The sequence below is a fragment of the Gymnoscopelus braueri genome (assembly GCF_963280865.1).
Source record: "Gymnoscopelus braueri genome assembly, chromosome: 19".
Lineage (NCBI taxonomy): Eukaryota > Metazoa > Chordata > Actinopteri > Myctophiformes > Myctophidae > Gymnoscopelus > Gymnoscopelus braueri.
Window position 1 is genome coordinate 41,145,870 of NC_137621.1, and position 18,529 is coordinate 41,164,398.

The 18,529-nt window shown below is 40.3% G+C and overlaps 1 protein-coding gene across 1 annotated transcript; it reads left to right on the forward strand.

Annotated features, from left to right (window-relative positions):
- Positions 1-1,742: 1,742 nt before the first annotated feature.
- On the forward strand, positions 1,743-17,813 carry LOC308074805 (collagen alpha-1(XII) chain-like; the record flags this gene model as incomplete). The annotated part of the gene is made up of 10 exons (XM_080414304.1): positions 1,743-2,139; positions 5,160-5,732; positions 7,715-7,834; positions 8,799-8,918; positions 9,521-9,643; positions 13,141-13,416; positions 13,979-14,248; positions 14,782-15,048; positions 15,815-15,934; positions 17,677-17,813. 10 exons carry the CDS (start codon positions 1,743-1,745, stop codon positions 17,811-17,813), a joined length of 2,403 nt encoding a protein of 800 aa, XP_080270430.1.
- Positions 17,814-18,529: the final 716 nt, after the last annotated feature.

Below are 18,529 nucleotides of genomic sequence, written 5' to 3' on the forward strand. Positions count from 1 at the left end.
GTAGTGGAGTAGAAGTAAAAGTATTGAAAATTGGAAATACTCCAGTAAAGTAAAAAGACCTAAACATTGTACTTAAGTACAGTACTTGAGTAAATGTACTTAATTACTTTACACCACTGATAAAAACTGTCATAATGATCAGTATTATCATAATCTATGGGAACAGTGCCAATATGACACGGCTTAGACTTGACATATACTGTAGAAGTGGTGGTGCACCATCCATCTTTTGGTGCATCGCTCATTGTGATAGTGGAATTTTTACTATTTAGCCTTTATTTAATGCTGCATTTAATCTAAGGCAAGCTAAGCCAGTGTTTACAGTATAATCTTACAAATAAAGCAACTGGATGCTTCTGGGACAGTGTGTATGATTTGCTTTGAAATAAAAGTGCCAATCCTCCATTTATCTTGCCTTTCAATTTATGGTAAAGGAGACGGCCTGCGGAATATGTTTAACCACATGTGGGGCGAACATAATAAGCATATTTGGTGTAGAGGGAAAAGGGGGGGGGGGGCTTAGTATAGACCACCTGGGGACTTCTGTCAACTAGGCTCTATGCACAGCAGCCATATTGGAATGGAAAAAAAAAAATTGGGCCTCTTCTTACTTCCTTAACAGGTGTTACCAATAATACTGATTAAGGCTCTGTTGCATTCTGGTCAAACAGACTCAGGGGGCTGATGTTGTGCATGTTGGACCAAATGGACCCATAAGGGTCCATTTGGTTCCATTTGTACACTCTCAGAGTTATGGGGGTCCTGTTTGAGCCATTTAATCTGGGTAACCTGTGCTTGCTTAGACGTGCCACTAGATGTCAGAGTTATTGTGTAAAGTGGCCAGTCTGGCCACCCCTTTTCTGGCAGACAGTAGTAGCCTACAGGTGTTTACAAACTGAGAAAATACTCATCTCAGTTACTTGGACTATGTTTATTTAACCTTTATTTAAATGTTAAATACTGGACTTTGTACTGGACTGGAGCACCTCGTATTTGTGGTTTGACACCCCAAGTTGGGACGGGTTCGGGATAACACCAGTGGTGTAAAGTAACTAGCCTAAGTACATTTACTCAAGTATAGGCCTACTGCACTTTAGTACAATTTTGAGGTATTTTTTACTTTACTGGAGTATTTCAAATACCTCAATTTACTTTAACTCCACTACAGAGGCAAATATTATACTTTTACTCCACTACAATTATTTGGAAACTTACTAGTTAGCCTACCTTGTAGATTTTGATTATTATTACAAAACATACATTAACCATACATTTTGGCCATTTGAAAATAGCCGATCTACAAGCTCACAATGCGTGCGACACATTCAAGCATGTGAGCTTGTAGATCGGCTATTTTCAAAAGCTTTTTAAACATTTAAAAACTTGTGAAATGGGACATTCTGCACAATGAGTAGCCTACTTCTACTTTTGGTACTTTAAGTACATTTTAATACCAATACTTTTGTACTTTTACTCAAGTCAATTTGGAATTCTGGGACTTTTACTTGTGACACTATTTCTTTCTTGATACTTTTACTTAAAGTAAAAAAAATGTGAGTACTTTTCCCACCACTGAACATGTCCCTTCCACTGCACCTCCCCAAGTCCCTCAGGATTGGGTAGTTCAACACCCACGACTCAATGGCATCATTGGCATGTGTCTGTGGACATATAAATGCTGTCCCCTCCTTCAGATCAGGGCCCACTTTGCACCTGGGAGCTGATAGAAAACAGATCATAAAATGACGTTACTAATAATCGCACTTGTCTGGTCCATTGGCATCCTGGCGTCGGGGACAGAGGGGACACAGCCACGTTATGGTCATCATCATCATCATCAAGGACCACCTCACCAACCCCACAGACACGTTGTGGTCAGACCCATTTCGCCGGTGTCTCCACTGTTCTCTCCGAGAAGAGGCCAACAACATCAGACTCTCCGAGATGTCAAGTCGGTTGAACAAGCGTACGATCGTCGGGTTCTGTCCAGTGCAACGACCGGTCAGGGCGTTGATCGTCCAGGTCAGCGCGATCGCACGACAATAAGCCAAGGTTATGGACCGAGCATCCAGGCTCAGCAGCCCGCTGTCACTGTCAACAACCACCTGTCGCACCGTGCACGTGGACGAGACCGTGGAGGTTGGTAGCCTACATGTTTTATAACAAGGCAGTGGTTCTCAAACTTTTTCATGTCAAGGACCCCCAAAATGATATGTATTTGGCCCCCCAGAAGCAAAGATTTGAGTTACAAATGTTCGCTTAAAAAATATAGAAATTCAAGATTTGCACAAATGTTCCAAGATTTTTCAAAAATAGCAGATCTACAAGCTCATTGCGTGGCACTCGCGCTATGAGCTTGTATATCTGCTATTTCTGATTACCCAAAAGTGTAAAAGGTTAAAGTGGTTAAAATTATTGTAATGCTATATTAAAGGTATCATGACATTCATGTTTACACCACATTCAGAGTCTTTGTCCTGGTCCTTCAAACGTGTACAAAAAGTTTTAACTGAAAATTCCACTCCAGTGATTCACTGTAGGTGTTTTTGTCTCACATTTCTAAAGCCTTTTCAACTGCAATGAAAAAAGAAATCTTTGCCTGCGGGTGTCGCTGGTGAGGGATTTTGCCTGTCAATCATCGCCTCTGCTCCGCCCCCCCCCAAAGGAAAGGATAGGGGAGGGGAGGGGCAAGGAGGAGAGTGGGCGGGATTAATCGACTGTGACCTCACTGTCGAAGGGCCAAGCTCAGATTACTTTTCAGCCTAATTATTCAGAAAACCCCAGACCACAGAAAATCCACTGAATGTTCAAAGTTCAGATTTTTTTAGTGTAATTGAGGTCATAAAACCCCCCAAAAAACATAATAAATTAAAAAAGTGAAAATGAATGTCATCGAACCTTTAACACATTTTTCTGGGTACCCCCTGGAAACCCCCCAAGGACCCCTGGGGGTCCCCGGACCCCACTTTGAGAACCAATGTTTTATAAGGCATCCAGGGCTACTGGATATGATCGAATACAGGTCGTGTTGGGGCACCTAAACATTGTGGGGCACCTCACTGTTAAATTAGCTATTTTGTTCCAAAATGTACAAAAAATGTATAAATGTAGCCTATGCTTCGGATGGAAAATAGTCAGAAATAATGTAAATAATAATTTGAACATGCTTGGCATTGGCAGCTATAGCTACTGTACATCATTGTTGTCACTCACCAGACATACATTTACCCATCAACTTCTTGTTTATGCTCAAAATGACTGACTATTCACAGGTTAGTATCAATTTGTAGCAATAGAAATATAGGCTTTAAGGCCATGCATGCAGTCCACACTAATGAATGCAACAACTTGCAACTCCTTGCAACCATTATCCCCAATGGCAGTTGTATTGGTGTGGACTTGCCTTAAAACGTAATTGAAAATAATGATTAGGCTATATGACATTAAATTATACGTCATAATATTAAAAAAAAAAATGGTGGCCACTAATTATAGGTAAGGTAAGAGATTTTCTTTTTGTTGAAATACGTATTGAATAGCTCTATATTTTGATATTTGCTATAGAGTGTTTGTTCAGTAACAGGGGTCTCTTCGTCTCTCCAGCTCTTTTTAATGAACAGAAAATGCATTTTCAGGTCAGGATACCAATTTTATCCAATCAGGAGAGATAATTCATACAGGATACAGGATAAACAAGTGAACTTGGAAGTAATGACACATAGACATGAGCAGATAAAATTGGAACTGGAACACTATACATTTTTTAGTTGATGAATGGGTGCTCTCTCCTGATTAGCTGACATTGGCAACCTACCTGAATATGTATTTTCTGTTTATTAAAGAGCTGGAGAGACCGGGAGACCCCTGTCTGAACAAACACTAGCAATGATTACTATCAGGATATAGTGCTTTAACTTTTTGACAATTTCTTTTTTGTTTTAACCAAAAATATCACTTACCCTACCTTTTAATTGAATTACATATTTTGTTTACACACACACACACACACACACACACACACACACACACACACACACACACACACACACACACACACACACACACACACACACACACACACACACACACACACACACACACACTTTGGCCAGTTATATGCAATATATCTCTGAATGAGTCGACGCATGTAATGTATGTAGAGTATATGAATTAATATACATCTATAACTGTACATTTATCACCACTGATTAAGAATGCATATGTGTACAGCCCATCCAAAGAGAATATGAGAATGAATATATATATATATATATATACAGTCTCTCAGCAGACCTTCAACAGTGGGTATCTGGCCTGAATGTACAATCTATCAACAGTCTATGAGTGAATAGAATGAACTGCCTCTCAACAGTTATCCTTTATGGGCATCAGTCAAAGTGTGGCAGTGTACATCCTAGTAATCTGTATTCTGTGTGCAAGTGCATCAGAGTCCATGCAGGACGGATAGTGCCAATCAGTAACGAAAGTAACAAAAGACGGCATAAACATTTTCTGTTCTGGGTTCAGTTTATCATAGCTTCATTTGATTGGCTCAGCAGCACATTTGAAACACATAATGAAGGTGTCGAGCCAATCAAAGGAAGCTATGGGAAACTGACGCAGAACAGGACATGTTTATGCCATCTTCTGGAAAAGACAAATACAGTTATGCACAGTCTAAGTGGGGCCTGATTGCAACTGGCACAAGGCACAGGTGGTGTGCTGGTGGGAGGGGTTCTCCAGGATAGTGTCCATTTATTGTTGTTGTTCTGAAAACACTTAAACCCTCTAGTAAAACGGACCTGAATTACATACTGTATTTGGAACGCCCTTTTCCCACTACACCAAACGTATTTGCCAAATATAGCGGGGAGAAAAAATGCTCACAATGTGTTGTAAAGCGGTGAGCTTGTAGATCTGCTATTTTTGGTGAACGTTCCCCCCAGAATAGGGATACTTTGGTTCAAGTGGTTAATAGACCTTAATAATAGGCCATATTATATTTCAGCTTATTTTGGTTACAGATATAACTTGAATTTCAGATTTTACCAGCCAAGAAAGGCACACTTATAGGCTCTTGTACTTTTAATCGAAATGATAAAACACAATGCATTTTTCCTTATTTAAAAATGATCTCTATTCATCTTTGTCTCTTACAGCAACCACAAATTGTAGGAATCGACCTATAGACCTGGTTTTCATCATAGACAGCTCCCGCAGTGTGCGCCCTGCTGAATTCATTAAGGCCAAGGAGTTCCTGCAAATCTTGGTGGACAGCTTGGAGATCGGTTCCGATTCTACACGAGTGGGCCTTGTCAACTACGCTAGCACTGTGCAGATCGATTTCCTGCTGAATACCTATTTTGACAAGAGCGCTCTAAAGCAGGCCCTTGCTGGCATTGAGCCCCTCTCTTCAGGCACAATGACAGGCATGGCCATCAAGACTGCCATGGACCAAGCGTTCACCGTGGAGTCTGGAGCGCGCCCTAGCTCGATGTCCATTGCCAAAGTGGCCATCGTAGTGACGGATGGGAGACCCCAGGACAAGGTGGAGGACGTAGCAGCGGCAGCCCGGGCGTCAGGGATTGAAATCTACGCAGTCGGAGTGGACAGAGCTGATATGGAGTCTCTCCGCCAGATGGCCAGCCTCCCACTGGATGAGCACGTCTTCTATGTGGAGACCTATGGTGTCATGGAGAAGCTCACTTCCAAATTTAGGGACACCTTGTGTGGTAAGGATGATGAGGGGAGTGCGGATATCCCCGGATTAGGCCTAAACACTGGTATGTCCGATTCGTCCCATTACATTCACACGTGAATCTATGGGCAGCACCACCATAGAAGGCGATCTCCATTCTAAAGTCAACTGTCCTCTTCTTTAGGATTCAGAACAAGTGCAAAGGTAACACTGGTGATTTACCGCCACTTGTTTACTCCTCCGAAAGGGTCAGTCACTAATTGTAGTGTCCAAGATGATTACTGTAAATGTGTACAGTACGGACGGGCTACTAACCAGATTAAAGAAGAAGACACAACTATGACCACTGGCTGACCTACCAACTCGGAGTCAGCCGTGATTAGTTGACGGCTTTAAAATGGTGGAAACCTTATGTGGCGATGCTCATATTGTTCACGCTGATCGCTAAACCGTGCCTTTCACCTTGCGCCTTGCGCCCTGCTCAGCTGCCTGATGTGGCGACCAGCTGCTGCATTCGCTTGGACTGAAATATCTGATGGAGCCTCAATAACCAGTAAGTTAGGAAAAGGCAAACTAACCTGGACCCAGTCAATTTATCTAGAATATGAGATTAAATCAGAGAACATTAGATAGCCGGTCTAGCAATTTCCAATCAAGTCAGCAGATAGATTATTGGCAAGAACAAAAACGAATATGTACAGTATAGTTATATGAACGCCTTTTAAATTAACAATTCAGTATTATGCATTTTGCTCACCAGTGTATCAACACACATTAACATCTTTGTATCCCATGTCGCCAAAGTCCTCTTCTGACAGTTAGTAAAATTTAAGGAAAAGGAAAGTTGCTTTTGAATATTTCATGTCGTAGCCTATATGACTGCTTGCAGGCTGTTGGCAACGCTGCATCTTTCTGTCTCATACTCACGTTACTGACAATGAATTTGGGTGATTTTGGATTCTGGGAAATGGCAACTAGTAGAACTTAGAGGGTGAAACTGGATTTAAAAACGCCAGTAAATAGAGCAGTTGTCCTGAAGATTAGAAGATAGAGATTTTTATTTTTCATTTATAAATATCAAGATTTATCAACATCTATCTGGTTCTTTCTCCCCAATCTTTGACACCACCCAAACAGAACTTAATAACCGCTATACTAAAGAGTGCTAAGAAATGCAATGCGTTATAACCAAGGGCTTTCCTGGCTTTCAGCTTGTTTCAGCACTGTATTAATACTGCGATGGTACCAATTACGCACATTCAAAAGCTTGCTTTTGAATTAGCTGAACGGTAGCATTTGAACACGAGGACAAAGTTAACCACACGTTAACGTATTAAACCACTTAAACCCTTTACACTTCTTTGACCAGAGTATCCCAGGGATCTAAACCTCCTTTTCCCCCTCTACACCAAATCACTTTGCCAAAGAAATAGGTAATATACAAGCTCACAACCCATCATGTTGTGATTCGTTGTGAGCTTGTAGATCACCTATTTTCGCTGAATGTTCGCCCGACAATAGGGATGCTAGGGTTCAAGTGGTTGTTTTTTACACACTGGGAGAGTGACGAATAAACAATCCAAAAATGCATCAGTGATTAATTTGCATTGGAAAAAATATATATAAATATATATAATATATATAAATATATATATAAGTATTTATCGCAGGCATAATTTTAACATTCTGTGTGAATGTGCTCATGGCACAAACAACAAATTAAAAATTATTTTGGGCGAATTAAATGTAGCTTTTGAATCTGATGAGGAACTACCTCAACTTCCATTACACATAGAAAAAAAAAAACATTGGGCACAAATGTGGTTGATGTGAATTATTTTTGCACTCCCACTCTAATGACTGATGAAGTAACTTTGAAACCTAATTTGATATAATTTTGGAATCTAAAAGTGTTTTATTTAAATAACAAATACTTTAATACTAATACCTCAATAATACCCGATTAATGATGTCTTCAGGCAAACCCAGTCAAATATGGAAGTGTTTCTTTTCAAGGTCCGGATGCGTGTGCCCTTGGACACAACTGTCAGCACATATGTGTCAACCGTGGCGACTCGTACATCTGCCAATGTCGAGCGGGCTATATCTTGAACGCGGACAAGAAAACATGCACACGTAAGAATCCTGACCTTTTTGACAGCTTGTGCAGTCATGGAAAATCTCAGGTTTTCCACAGATTGCCCTTACATTCATAACTTTAAATGAAATACATTTAAAGTTAAAGTATACATACAGGACATTTGCACTGTGATCTTATGTTTTAGGAGGTTGTAATTGACTAGATTATTTAGTGTGGAATTGAGTGTGGACAGCTGGAAAGGATGCAGGGAAAGATGACCACATGTTCTTTGTCTACAATGTGTCAACAATGGCAGGTTGTACTTTTGCCAAGTTTCAAGTACTTGTGTCGAGTTGGCTATAGCTAAGAACATGATTTCAATAGATTATGTTTTGGTTGAGCGTCTCTTCCACCAAACTGGCAAAGGGCTCCTTCAGTGATGTGCAACTGACCATTTCAAAATGGTCTTTGGAGCTTTAAAGCATCCAGACATTAGATTTCCAAACCCTTCCATGCCTATAGGACCCCCAATTAGCCATAGCCTCTGGCTGCGGCCCCCTATTGTGAAATGGCGTAAGAAAACAACAAAAAAAAAACATGAAAATAGCCAAAATAACCGATCTACAAGCTCACAATGTGCCGCACCGCAATACATTGTGAGCTTGTAGATCAGCTATTTCAGCCTATTTTTTACATTTTAGAATGTTTTTGAAAGCTTTTGACAGTAATGACACGTAATGCCCAAAATAGGGATGCCAGGTTGAAATTAGTTTTATTTTATTACACACACACACTTAAGAAAGAAATTGTGGTCTAGGTCAGTGAGTGTTGAGTTCAGCTTGAGTGAGCAGCAGACGTGGGAGACTGACACTGATTGAGAGGGGCATAGAGCACATGGCTATGTGTTCTACTACTTCTAACTATCACCAATCACAAGTCTCCAACACAGGGCACAGGCTTCTTGCAATGCTATTATGAGGCTATACGCCAAACAGAAAAAAAGCCATTGTCTCATTTCAGGTTTTGATGCATGTGCCCAGGAACATGACTGCCAGCATATATGTATCAACAGTGACGCTTCGTATGTCTGCCAGTGTCGAGCAGGATACGTGTTAAACACAGACAAGAAAACATGCTCACGTAAGAGTCTCAAACCTTTTCATTGTTTGTTGTTGTGGTGCAGTGTATCAGGTTTCTCACGGATCCCCATTATGTTGTCTCCTGAACCGAGCATTTCTAAACAACACTCAGAGCTTCAACATTTTCCAGGCATAACTGGCATTTGGACAAAAATGGCTCTAAAACCCCCCAGTGAGAAAGCAAGAGCCGGTGAGTGGTGATGCACTTTGCGCTATCCCTCTGGGATACGCTTGAGATCAGCTCTGTTTCACTAAATGGGAGAATGGATCTGAAACACAGAGGCATGGAGCACATGGCTATAGGTTCCATGACGTATTATAAAGGAAACTGAAACAGACAAACATGAAATCATCTCATGTTTGTCTGGCGAGGCAGACTGTCTTCTGGACACACTTGTGAAAATGTCCCCCCCCCCCTTTTTTTCTCTGTCTCCATAACTGCTCAGTGGATCCTTCTGTGATGCTTAATTGACCATGTTAAAATTGTGTTGGAAGCTTCAAAGCATCCTAGCATTACTGATTGATTTTACAGTCAATACCTTTTTAGCCATAGAAAGAGCTAGTGAGATTCCCTGACAAAACAATGGAAGTGTCTTTTCTCAGGTGTGGGCGCATGTGCCCTGGGTCATCATGACTGCGAGCATATGTGTGTAGACAGTGGTGACTCGTACATCTGCCAGTGTCGAGTGGGCTATGCCTTGAATGTGGACAAGAAAACATGCTCACGTAAGAATCTCCTTTTATTGTTAATAGATTGCCTTTGATTCGGTGCAGTGCATCACGCTTCCCATGAATTCCGATTGCGTTGGATACTTAATTGACCATTTGCAAACTTTGGAGGTCTTGTTTTGGGTTGTTTTCAGTAGTATAGGATAGTCCACGTTTAAAATCATCTCGGATGAGCTGTAGGCATGGGAAAGTTGAACTGATGCAGACAGGCATGGGGCCCATGTTTATGGGTTCCATGACTTTTAATAGGAACAAGAGCAACTGGTCAAAGGCTAAGGCTAAGGCCAATAAGACGCTGCAGTGTCTCTTTTCAGGTTCAGATGCATGTGCCCTGGGTCATGACTGCGAGCACATATGTATCAACAATGATGACTTTTACATTTGCCAGTGTCGAGTGGGATATGTCTTGAATGAGGATCAAAAAACATGCTCACGTAAGCATCATTGACCTTTTTTGGGCGGTGAAACCGCCCCTATAAGTGAGATTTGGAAAAATGTACAAATATCTTGGGCAGTGAAACCGGCCCTAAAAGTTTGTACAATTATCCTGCGCTGTGATTGGCCAATCACAATCTATTCAGGACTGTGATTGGCCAGTGTCACATGACACATGTGCATAGCCCTATGTGATTGGCCAGTGTCACATGACACATGTGCATAGCCCTATATAAGCAACCATAACTTAAAAAAAACGAATTTATTGTTTTTTTTAAGTTATGGTTTTGTCCATCATAAAGTGTGTTTTACAAAAGATAAATGTATTTATCTTTTGTACATGATTGATCGACTCCATTCAGTATTGTGATTAGCTAGCAAGACACATGCTGACACTAAGTGGCTCTTTCAGATCAAAGCATATATATTGGTTGACTCCATTCAGTATTGTGGTTAGCTAGGAAGACACCGCCCACTTCACACAGGGTGTGATTTTTTTTCATAGAATGTGTTTTGGTAGTGTTTCTCATGAAGCCCCATTATGTTGCCCGCTTAAACAGACATTTCTAAACATCATTACATTCAAGTAGACTGGTGTTGGGAGAAACATGACAAAAACCTTCGGTCATGACATGTACTGTAGCAAGAGCTTATGGGGAACCATGAAATATAACCTACCTTTTCGGGTCAGCTCTTGCGACATTATGTTTTGGGTTGTTCTAGGGCAGTCAGTGATGAACCCAGACTCTGAACTGTCCACAGCCCTCCTCTGAGACACAGACCGAGTAGATTTTTTTTTTACCATTTTATCATGAGTGACCAATTATATGAAGATAGGTTGAAAAGCGGTGAAGTCGTCCTTTAAACATGGCAGTGTGTCTTTTCGGCTGCAGATGCATGCCCTGGGTCATGACTGCAAACATACTGTACATGTCTTGGCAGTGATGACTTATACATTTACCAATGTATGTAGGCTATTAAGTGGCTATGACATGGACGTTAAAATACCCATGTAGCCTTTTGAGCTGCAAAGCATCCATGAATTACTGATAGATGGTCCCCAAAGAGGGTGAAAAACTTTGTTTTTGCACTGTGTCTGTGACTTCAGTTCCTGTGACCAATGTTTCGGTTTGTCTTATGGCAGCAAGTGTTTGAGTTCAGCTTGAATGAGCAGCAGCTGTGGGTGTGGGAGATCATTTGTCTCAGTCAAAAGGGTGTGTCAGGTTGACACCTGAGCATGGAGAAATGCTATAATCAATACATTCTAAAGAATAATAATTAGCATGGATAACAGTAATCAAAGCTAAATATAACTTACTTCCCTATCTTACCTTTAGGGCCACCTTTTCTGATTAGCATCCCTATATCTTCCTGTTCATGATGACAGAAAGGAAGAAAGAAAGAAAGGAAGGAAGCTTAGGATGGTGGAGGAATAGGAAAACAACCACATGTGCATCAATGTTTCATATTACTGTATATTCAACACTTATCCTATTGTGTCACAGATTGATCATAGAGTGTGCAACTATTATCACACCATGTGATGTTTCATGCCGTTAGGGCAATACAAAAATGTGTAATCATAACAGCATGGCAATTATAATGAGGTATGCTTTTAATAATATACTAGTGTGGGGGACAGAAGAAGAAGAATGAATAGGAAAACGTTCAGTCAGGCAGCAAGAGTCGGTGGGGAACAACAGTATGGGTATACAGTGGGTGCAAGCTAGTGAAATCATATATCCAACCGTGATACAAGCTTATAGTCAAAATAAATAGTCTTCTCTATTATACTACAATAGGGTAGCATGGCTCAGGAGGTAGAGAGGCTGGAAGTTTCCTGGCTTGATCCCCAGCTCCTCCTGGCTTTGTGTTGAAGTGTCCTTGATAACACACTGGACCCCTAACTGCTCCCGATGCTCAGGTTGCCTCTGCCGTGAATGGGCGAATGACATGTAACATACATTGTAGGCGCTATATAAATCGCTATATAAATGCGGACCATTTTCCCAAATGAAAATAGTAGTGCTAGTGTTTAGATCAGATTTGTTTCTACATTTCATCCTTGCAGATTTATCAGCAACTTTGACGTAATCAATACTTTAGGTTACATCTCTCTACATAAATAGGAGAGCAGTTGAGTGCAGGTAGCAGGTACATTAAGAATGATGATGATGGCAAGAATGTTATGTCTGCAACGATCTTGCGTTGGCAGACCTCCATCTGGCTATGAGACATTATCTCCGCAGAAAGTTTTCCTATAACCATTATTTTTATTTATTTATTTTTTACACAAAATGGAGTAACATGAAAAGAATACACTCAAACTTAAGCAAAAAACTAAGGGACCCTCCCGCCTCCCTTCCCCTCCCCAGAAGTGCTGCCCCAGATTACGTGCGACACGGGTCATCCACAAGGATTAGCCTATCAACCTTTAAGAAAGGAGACTATAACCATTATTTTGAGGTAAATGTGTTAGTGAGAGGCAATGGTTGAGAGCTCAAATCTCACTGTGATTGGAGACTGCAGAATGTCGCTTGCTGAACACAACATACTGTACAAACCTACTGTACACCTTTAAAGTTCAGATTTCTTCAGATTCAGTTGTAAAGGAAGGTCCATTGGGAGAGGTGTTATGGCTGATTTGTGAGGGTTTTGCTGAAATTTCCTCAAGAGTCTGTGATTACAAAGGGATTATATTGTATCACTGCCGAAACACAGACCCTGATGGGTTAACATGGAGACAGACGGAAGACTGCTGGTGGTCGGTAAAGCCGTTAATTCTGTCCATCTCATGTTTAGTCCATTTTCTCAAATATATCTGAATGAGAAATCAGCACCACAAATGTAGATACAAATCTAAATCATTTTAATGCTTAACACCAACAACCTTGAGCATAGCAAGTATTTATTTTAGCCATTTGTTTTAATAAACCCTGGTCCCACACATCTGATGTAATAATTGTCAACCCATTCCCTCATTCGTTCCGTGGAATAATGTGTACTGAAATCATATGTTTCCAGTTTGCGACTGCTAAGCTCCTGCCTTTGTCCCACAGAACTGGGCTCACCTAGAAATCTAGTGACGAAAGACGTCACAACAAACAGTTTCGGGGTGTCCTGGGCTGCGGCGCCTGGCTACGTCCGTCAGTACCGGGTCAAGTGGAAGTCTATTATTACTCAAGAGACCGGTGAGAAGATCGTGCCGGGAGGCCTCACAGCTACGGTTCTGGAAGGTCTTACTCCAGCAACACGTTACCAGGTCTCAGTCTACGCCGCCTACAGCAATGGAGAGGGGGATCCACTGACCGGAATGGAAACTACTAAAAATACTGGTGAGTATTTATGTACGGTATGTACAGTATGGCATGTTAATATGGTTAGTATATTGTTGCTGTCGGGCAAGAACCTCTTATCTCTATATTCTAACCTTTTGTGTTTTTTCGTTAATGAATGCCCTACTTTATCATACGTTTCGCGCCGCGGTTTTAGGTTTCCACCCAACAGTGACAATATAATATGAATGAATTACATGAACAATTTAATGTTGAAATATCAGAAATAGTAATAGTTGAAGGAGGTGAATTCTTCTTAGCCTATTTCCTTAATCTTTCCATATGTGTAATGTCAAATGTTTCCAGGCCGCAACTTATTTTCTTTCTTTTTAAATTTTTTTTTTTCATGTGGACGCCACAGTGATGTAGTCATGTCGACTACAGAGACAACACGAAATACAACATCGGCACATAAAAAAAACGGACAAAAACTAAATATGACAAATAAGGCACAAGGAAAAAAACGGGCAACAAAAAATGTGCAAAAAGTATACATCAGTAAAAAGAAGGGAGAAAAAAAGGAAAAAAGAACAGGCCGCAACTTCTAATCTTTGTCCTGCAGAACTCGGCTCACCCAGAGACCTAGTGACTGAAGACGTCGGTACAACCAGTTTCAGGGTGACCTGGAAACCGGCACCAGGTCAAGTTCGTCAGTACCGGGCCACATGGAAGTCTATGTTCACTGGCATGACCGGTGAGAAGATCCTACCAGGAGTCATCACAGCTACGGTTCTGGAGGGTCTTACTCCGGCAACACATTACCAGGTCTCAGTCTACGCCGGCTACAGCAATGGAGAGGGGGAGCCACTGACAGGAATGGAAACCACAAAAGGTACTGGTGCGTACTAGTATGTATTTCGATGAATGATATGAGCAATTAAATATTGAGAACAGAAATATCTCTGAATGTGAGTCATTAGAAATACTCTGATGTAGAGTAATGCTAATCCAGTGGTTCCCAAACTTTTTTGCTCAAGACCCAAAAGAGAAATGGGTTTGCCCGGGACCTAAACTAGTGAAAATAACAGATCTAAGCGAAGCGGGGTGTTGTGAGCTTGTACATCTGCTATTTTCACTACTTCTTAAACTAAAAAACAAAAAAAAATAATGGAAATTATTATTTTATTTAGGAAATACTTTTGAACATTTTTGGAATTGTTTTAATTGATGAAAGGTTTTTGTTTAAAATGTTTTTAAATAATGAGTTTTTTTTTAAACAAGATATTTACTGGTGACCCATAAAAATTGGTCCCCGACCCACTGTTTGGGAAACAGTGTGCTAATCCATTGCTGCATTCTTTCTGTACAGGTATGTACTGACATTGAATGTTTCCAACTGCTGACATGCTGCCTTTGTCCCCACAGAAGTCGGCTCACCCAGAGAACTAGTGACCAAAGACGTCACGTCAACCAGTTTCGGGGTGTCCTGGAAAAAAGAACCAGGTCTGGTTCGTCAGTACCGGGTCACGTGGAAGTCTCCGTTTACTGATGAGACTGTTGAGAAGACGGTGCCAGGAGCCATCACAGCTACGGTTCTGGAGGATCTTACTCCAGCAACACGTTACCAGGTCTCAGTCTACGCCGGCTACGATAACGAAGAGGGGGAGCCACTGACAGGAGAGGAAACCACACGTAAGTCATGAATGCTATGAAGTCAATTTCAAATATTCTTATTCTAGTATTTTTCAATGATGCAATGGAAAATAAAGCAGAACAATCAGACTCAATCCTGTTCACCTTTAATTTGTTCAGAGGAGTCCAACGCACACAATCCCTTTTGAGATGCCAGCTGCAGGTGCAGAACTGCGAGGAGGTCAAAGTTTCCGCACACTCATAGCTTCAGTGCCAAAGTCTTACATTTATTAACATTGGCCGAAATGTTTGCTATGTTTTTATTAGGACCTAATAGACCCGCCGCCGGTCATCAAATTATTGGCTTAGGAATGCGACAAAAACAAAAAAATCTCCATGAATTCAAGTCTCCATGGGGTGTGTAATTGATAGGAAAAAAAGTCATTTTGGGGTTGTACTATCCCTTTAATTATTAAATGTATTACAGTTTTATACATTTTAGACTTTCAGACACTGAAGCTATGAGCGGCTAGTTGTTTTCAGCAAATAAAGACATGTTTTGGAAGATGGTTAAAGTAATGTCAGTAATGTATACCGTGAGTTTTAGTCAATGAGCTAAACACACCAGACCACTAGTATGGTCCTCTCAATAGAATGCCTTTAGTGCAATTTATCAGGTTTACGGCAAATCCCATACATTGCCTACTTAACTTACTATTTCCTCCAGATATGAGTGGCTTTAACCCAAACGTCTTCAGTCAGTATCTTCTTCAGTGATATAGTATCATTGACTTGGTCAATTTAACATGGCAGTGTCTCTTTCCAGTTCCAGGGGCATGTGCCCGGGGACACAACTGCCAGCATACATGTGTTAACAACGGTGACTCATACATCTGTGAGTGTCGCAGGGGATACGTGCTTAACGTAGACCAGAGAACATGCTCACGTAAGTATTGTATTACTTCTTGGCACTAGGTTTCTCACAAGGCTGCAGCTGTATACACTAATTTCTTGTCAGATTCTAAATATCCCCCAAAGGTTTGTGTCAGCCCCTGTCACAGCAAAGGGCAAACGATGCTGAAGTGTGATTTAAATGCATTGTTGAAGTCTTCCAGATTTTCTATCATAGCTGGTATTGAACTGAGCTTGATAGAGCTGTGGTGGGAGACATAATGGCACGAATGCAGAGAAAATTCATTGTCATGGGTTCCATCATGACTTAAAGGGAACAATGCCCATACCAGTCTAGGGTTCCACAGCTTGTTAAAGGCTCCTTGTCTGGGTCTGCCTTTCTGTTCTTGGAGTATGCTACTCCAAAGCGGAGTGAACAGTGTCTAATCTCAGACAATATAAACTATAAAACAGGATTTAAGGTGGGCGATTCAATATTAAACCAAATATGTTGCACAGTTCCCAGAGCATGATTCTGTCCTGTGTCTATTCTTTGCAGGGAATGTCAGTGTTTTCACTGAACCAGTCCTTTCCATTTTTACATGAATCAGGTCTGGATATTAATCAAGGCTACAGGGTCCTGCAGCAAGCATGGCTTTCACTGGTCCAGGCCAGCTTTAACTTAAACCCTCTATACTTACTTGGTGCTTTTTTTTTTTTTTTTTTTTTTTACCTGTACACCAAATCTCTTTCGAAAATAGCCGATCTACAAGCTCACAACGCGTTAAGTCCAAGTGTTAACCATGCTATGAGTATGGTAATATAACATTGCCTAGTTGCTGAACGGGTTGAACCTGGCTGAAATTTGGCTTGTATTTTGGTCAATAGTTTACAATCTACATTCATTCAACTTAAAGGGATACTTCACTCTCGGGCCGGGGACACATTTAAAAAAAATATTAAAAATAAATGAAAATAGTTATGGAAAATTCATGGCCCCCTCACACATTAGTAGGACACTCTAATGCGTGAGGGGGCCATGAATTTTCCATAACTTTTTTCATTTATTTTTAATATTTTTTTTAAATGTGTCCCCGGCCCTAAAGTGAAGTATCCCTTTAAATGCCTATCGTTTGATGGGTCTGTGCTGTCCCTTGTCTTTCTTGAGAATCAGGGTTATTAATGCTTTGTTAAAGTGGCTTGATAGGGGCGCCTGCTGGCCTAGCGGTCCAGGCGCATACCACATAAGCTCTAAAATCTTCTAGCTCCCTCTTCTAATGGTTAGGGGTAGATGTGTATTTTTTTGTGTATTTTCTTATTATTTATCCCATTCAATTGAAATGTACATTTGCATAATTCCTGATATAAGCCTACATCTTCTGTATAATGTTCTGTCGAATCTTTTTCTAATGCACCAATTTCACCTTCCAATTGATGTATTTGTTCAATGCTTAGTTTTTTCCTTTAAGATGGTTATGCTATTAATTTACCTCTAATAAATGCCAAATTCCCACACTGTAGCAATCCTTTCTGTTGACCCAAAATGAATATCATAAAAGGACGTCAAGTCCTCATTGATTATTGATTATTCATAAATCAACCCATAATCACACCACACATACCATAAGATTGTGCCTTTATATCATCCTGGAACTGTCTCCATAATTTATTGCTTTAGTGCCCAGAAGTCCACTGAAATCACCCATGTGTAATGTAATAATACAACTTACAGTAATGCTATGAAGTGTACAATAAGAGATTAAATGTGACTTGACTTTGTCCTGATCTGACTTTCAGAGGAAATGCGAAGTGAAATATCTGAGAACGCCTGCATGTGTGAAGCTCAGGTTGCATTCCAGAAAAAAGTAATATCAACCATACAAGAACTGACCAGGAAACATATCCTTTTGTCTCTGATACATGGACAAAAATAACACATTTCCATAGTTCAATTAATCACATTACTGCAGCCTTAATTTAAAAATATTAGAATATTAGATTAAAGTTAAAATGTGATTTGATTATGTGTGGTTGCTAAACTTTACTATGTGGCATTTAAACGTATAGCATGATGTGTTTGAGTTCACATTTGTTGTAAACTGTCTAGCATGTATTTCCTTGACTATCTGTCCACTTGATGACATCTCGAACAGAATTAGCCAGATGGAAGGCCAGCAGCATTACTTCTAAGAAGAGGGACACAATAAACTAAGCATATTCAGGATTTTCACCTTATGACCAGTGGATGTGATTTGTAACCCTTAAGATGTATGTGTTTAATGTTTAGACAACAAATCAATAACCTTTCAGATGTTACCTTGTATCTATTTTGCAGCACTATAATTACTGCATTCACATAATTTTGTATGTGATTAGCATGTACAGTAATAACATCAAAGCTAGTGTTAACGTGTAGGAATATATAAATTAATTGTCTAATTATGTTATACTATAACTTGTTTGATGACTAAACCTCTGTAAAACCAAGATAATCATTAAATCAAAGGAGAGATTGGGTGCTACTTTTATAATACAATTGTTACGTATTTTTCTCTGTAGAGTTTTGCACATTATTTTTTTTACACCTTATTTCAAGGGGAACTATTTAAAGAACTGGAGAAGTGGAATAATAGCCTACAGGGGGACCCAG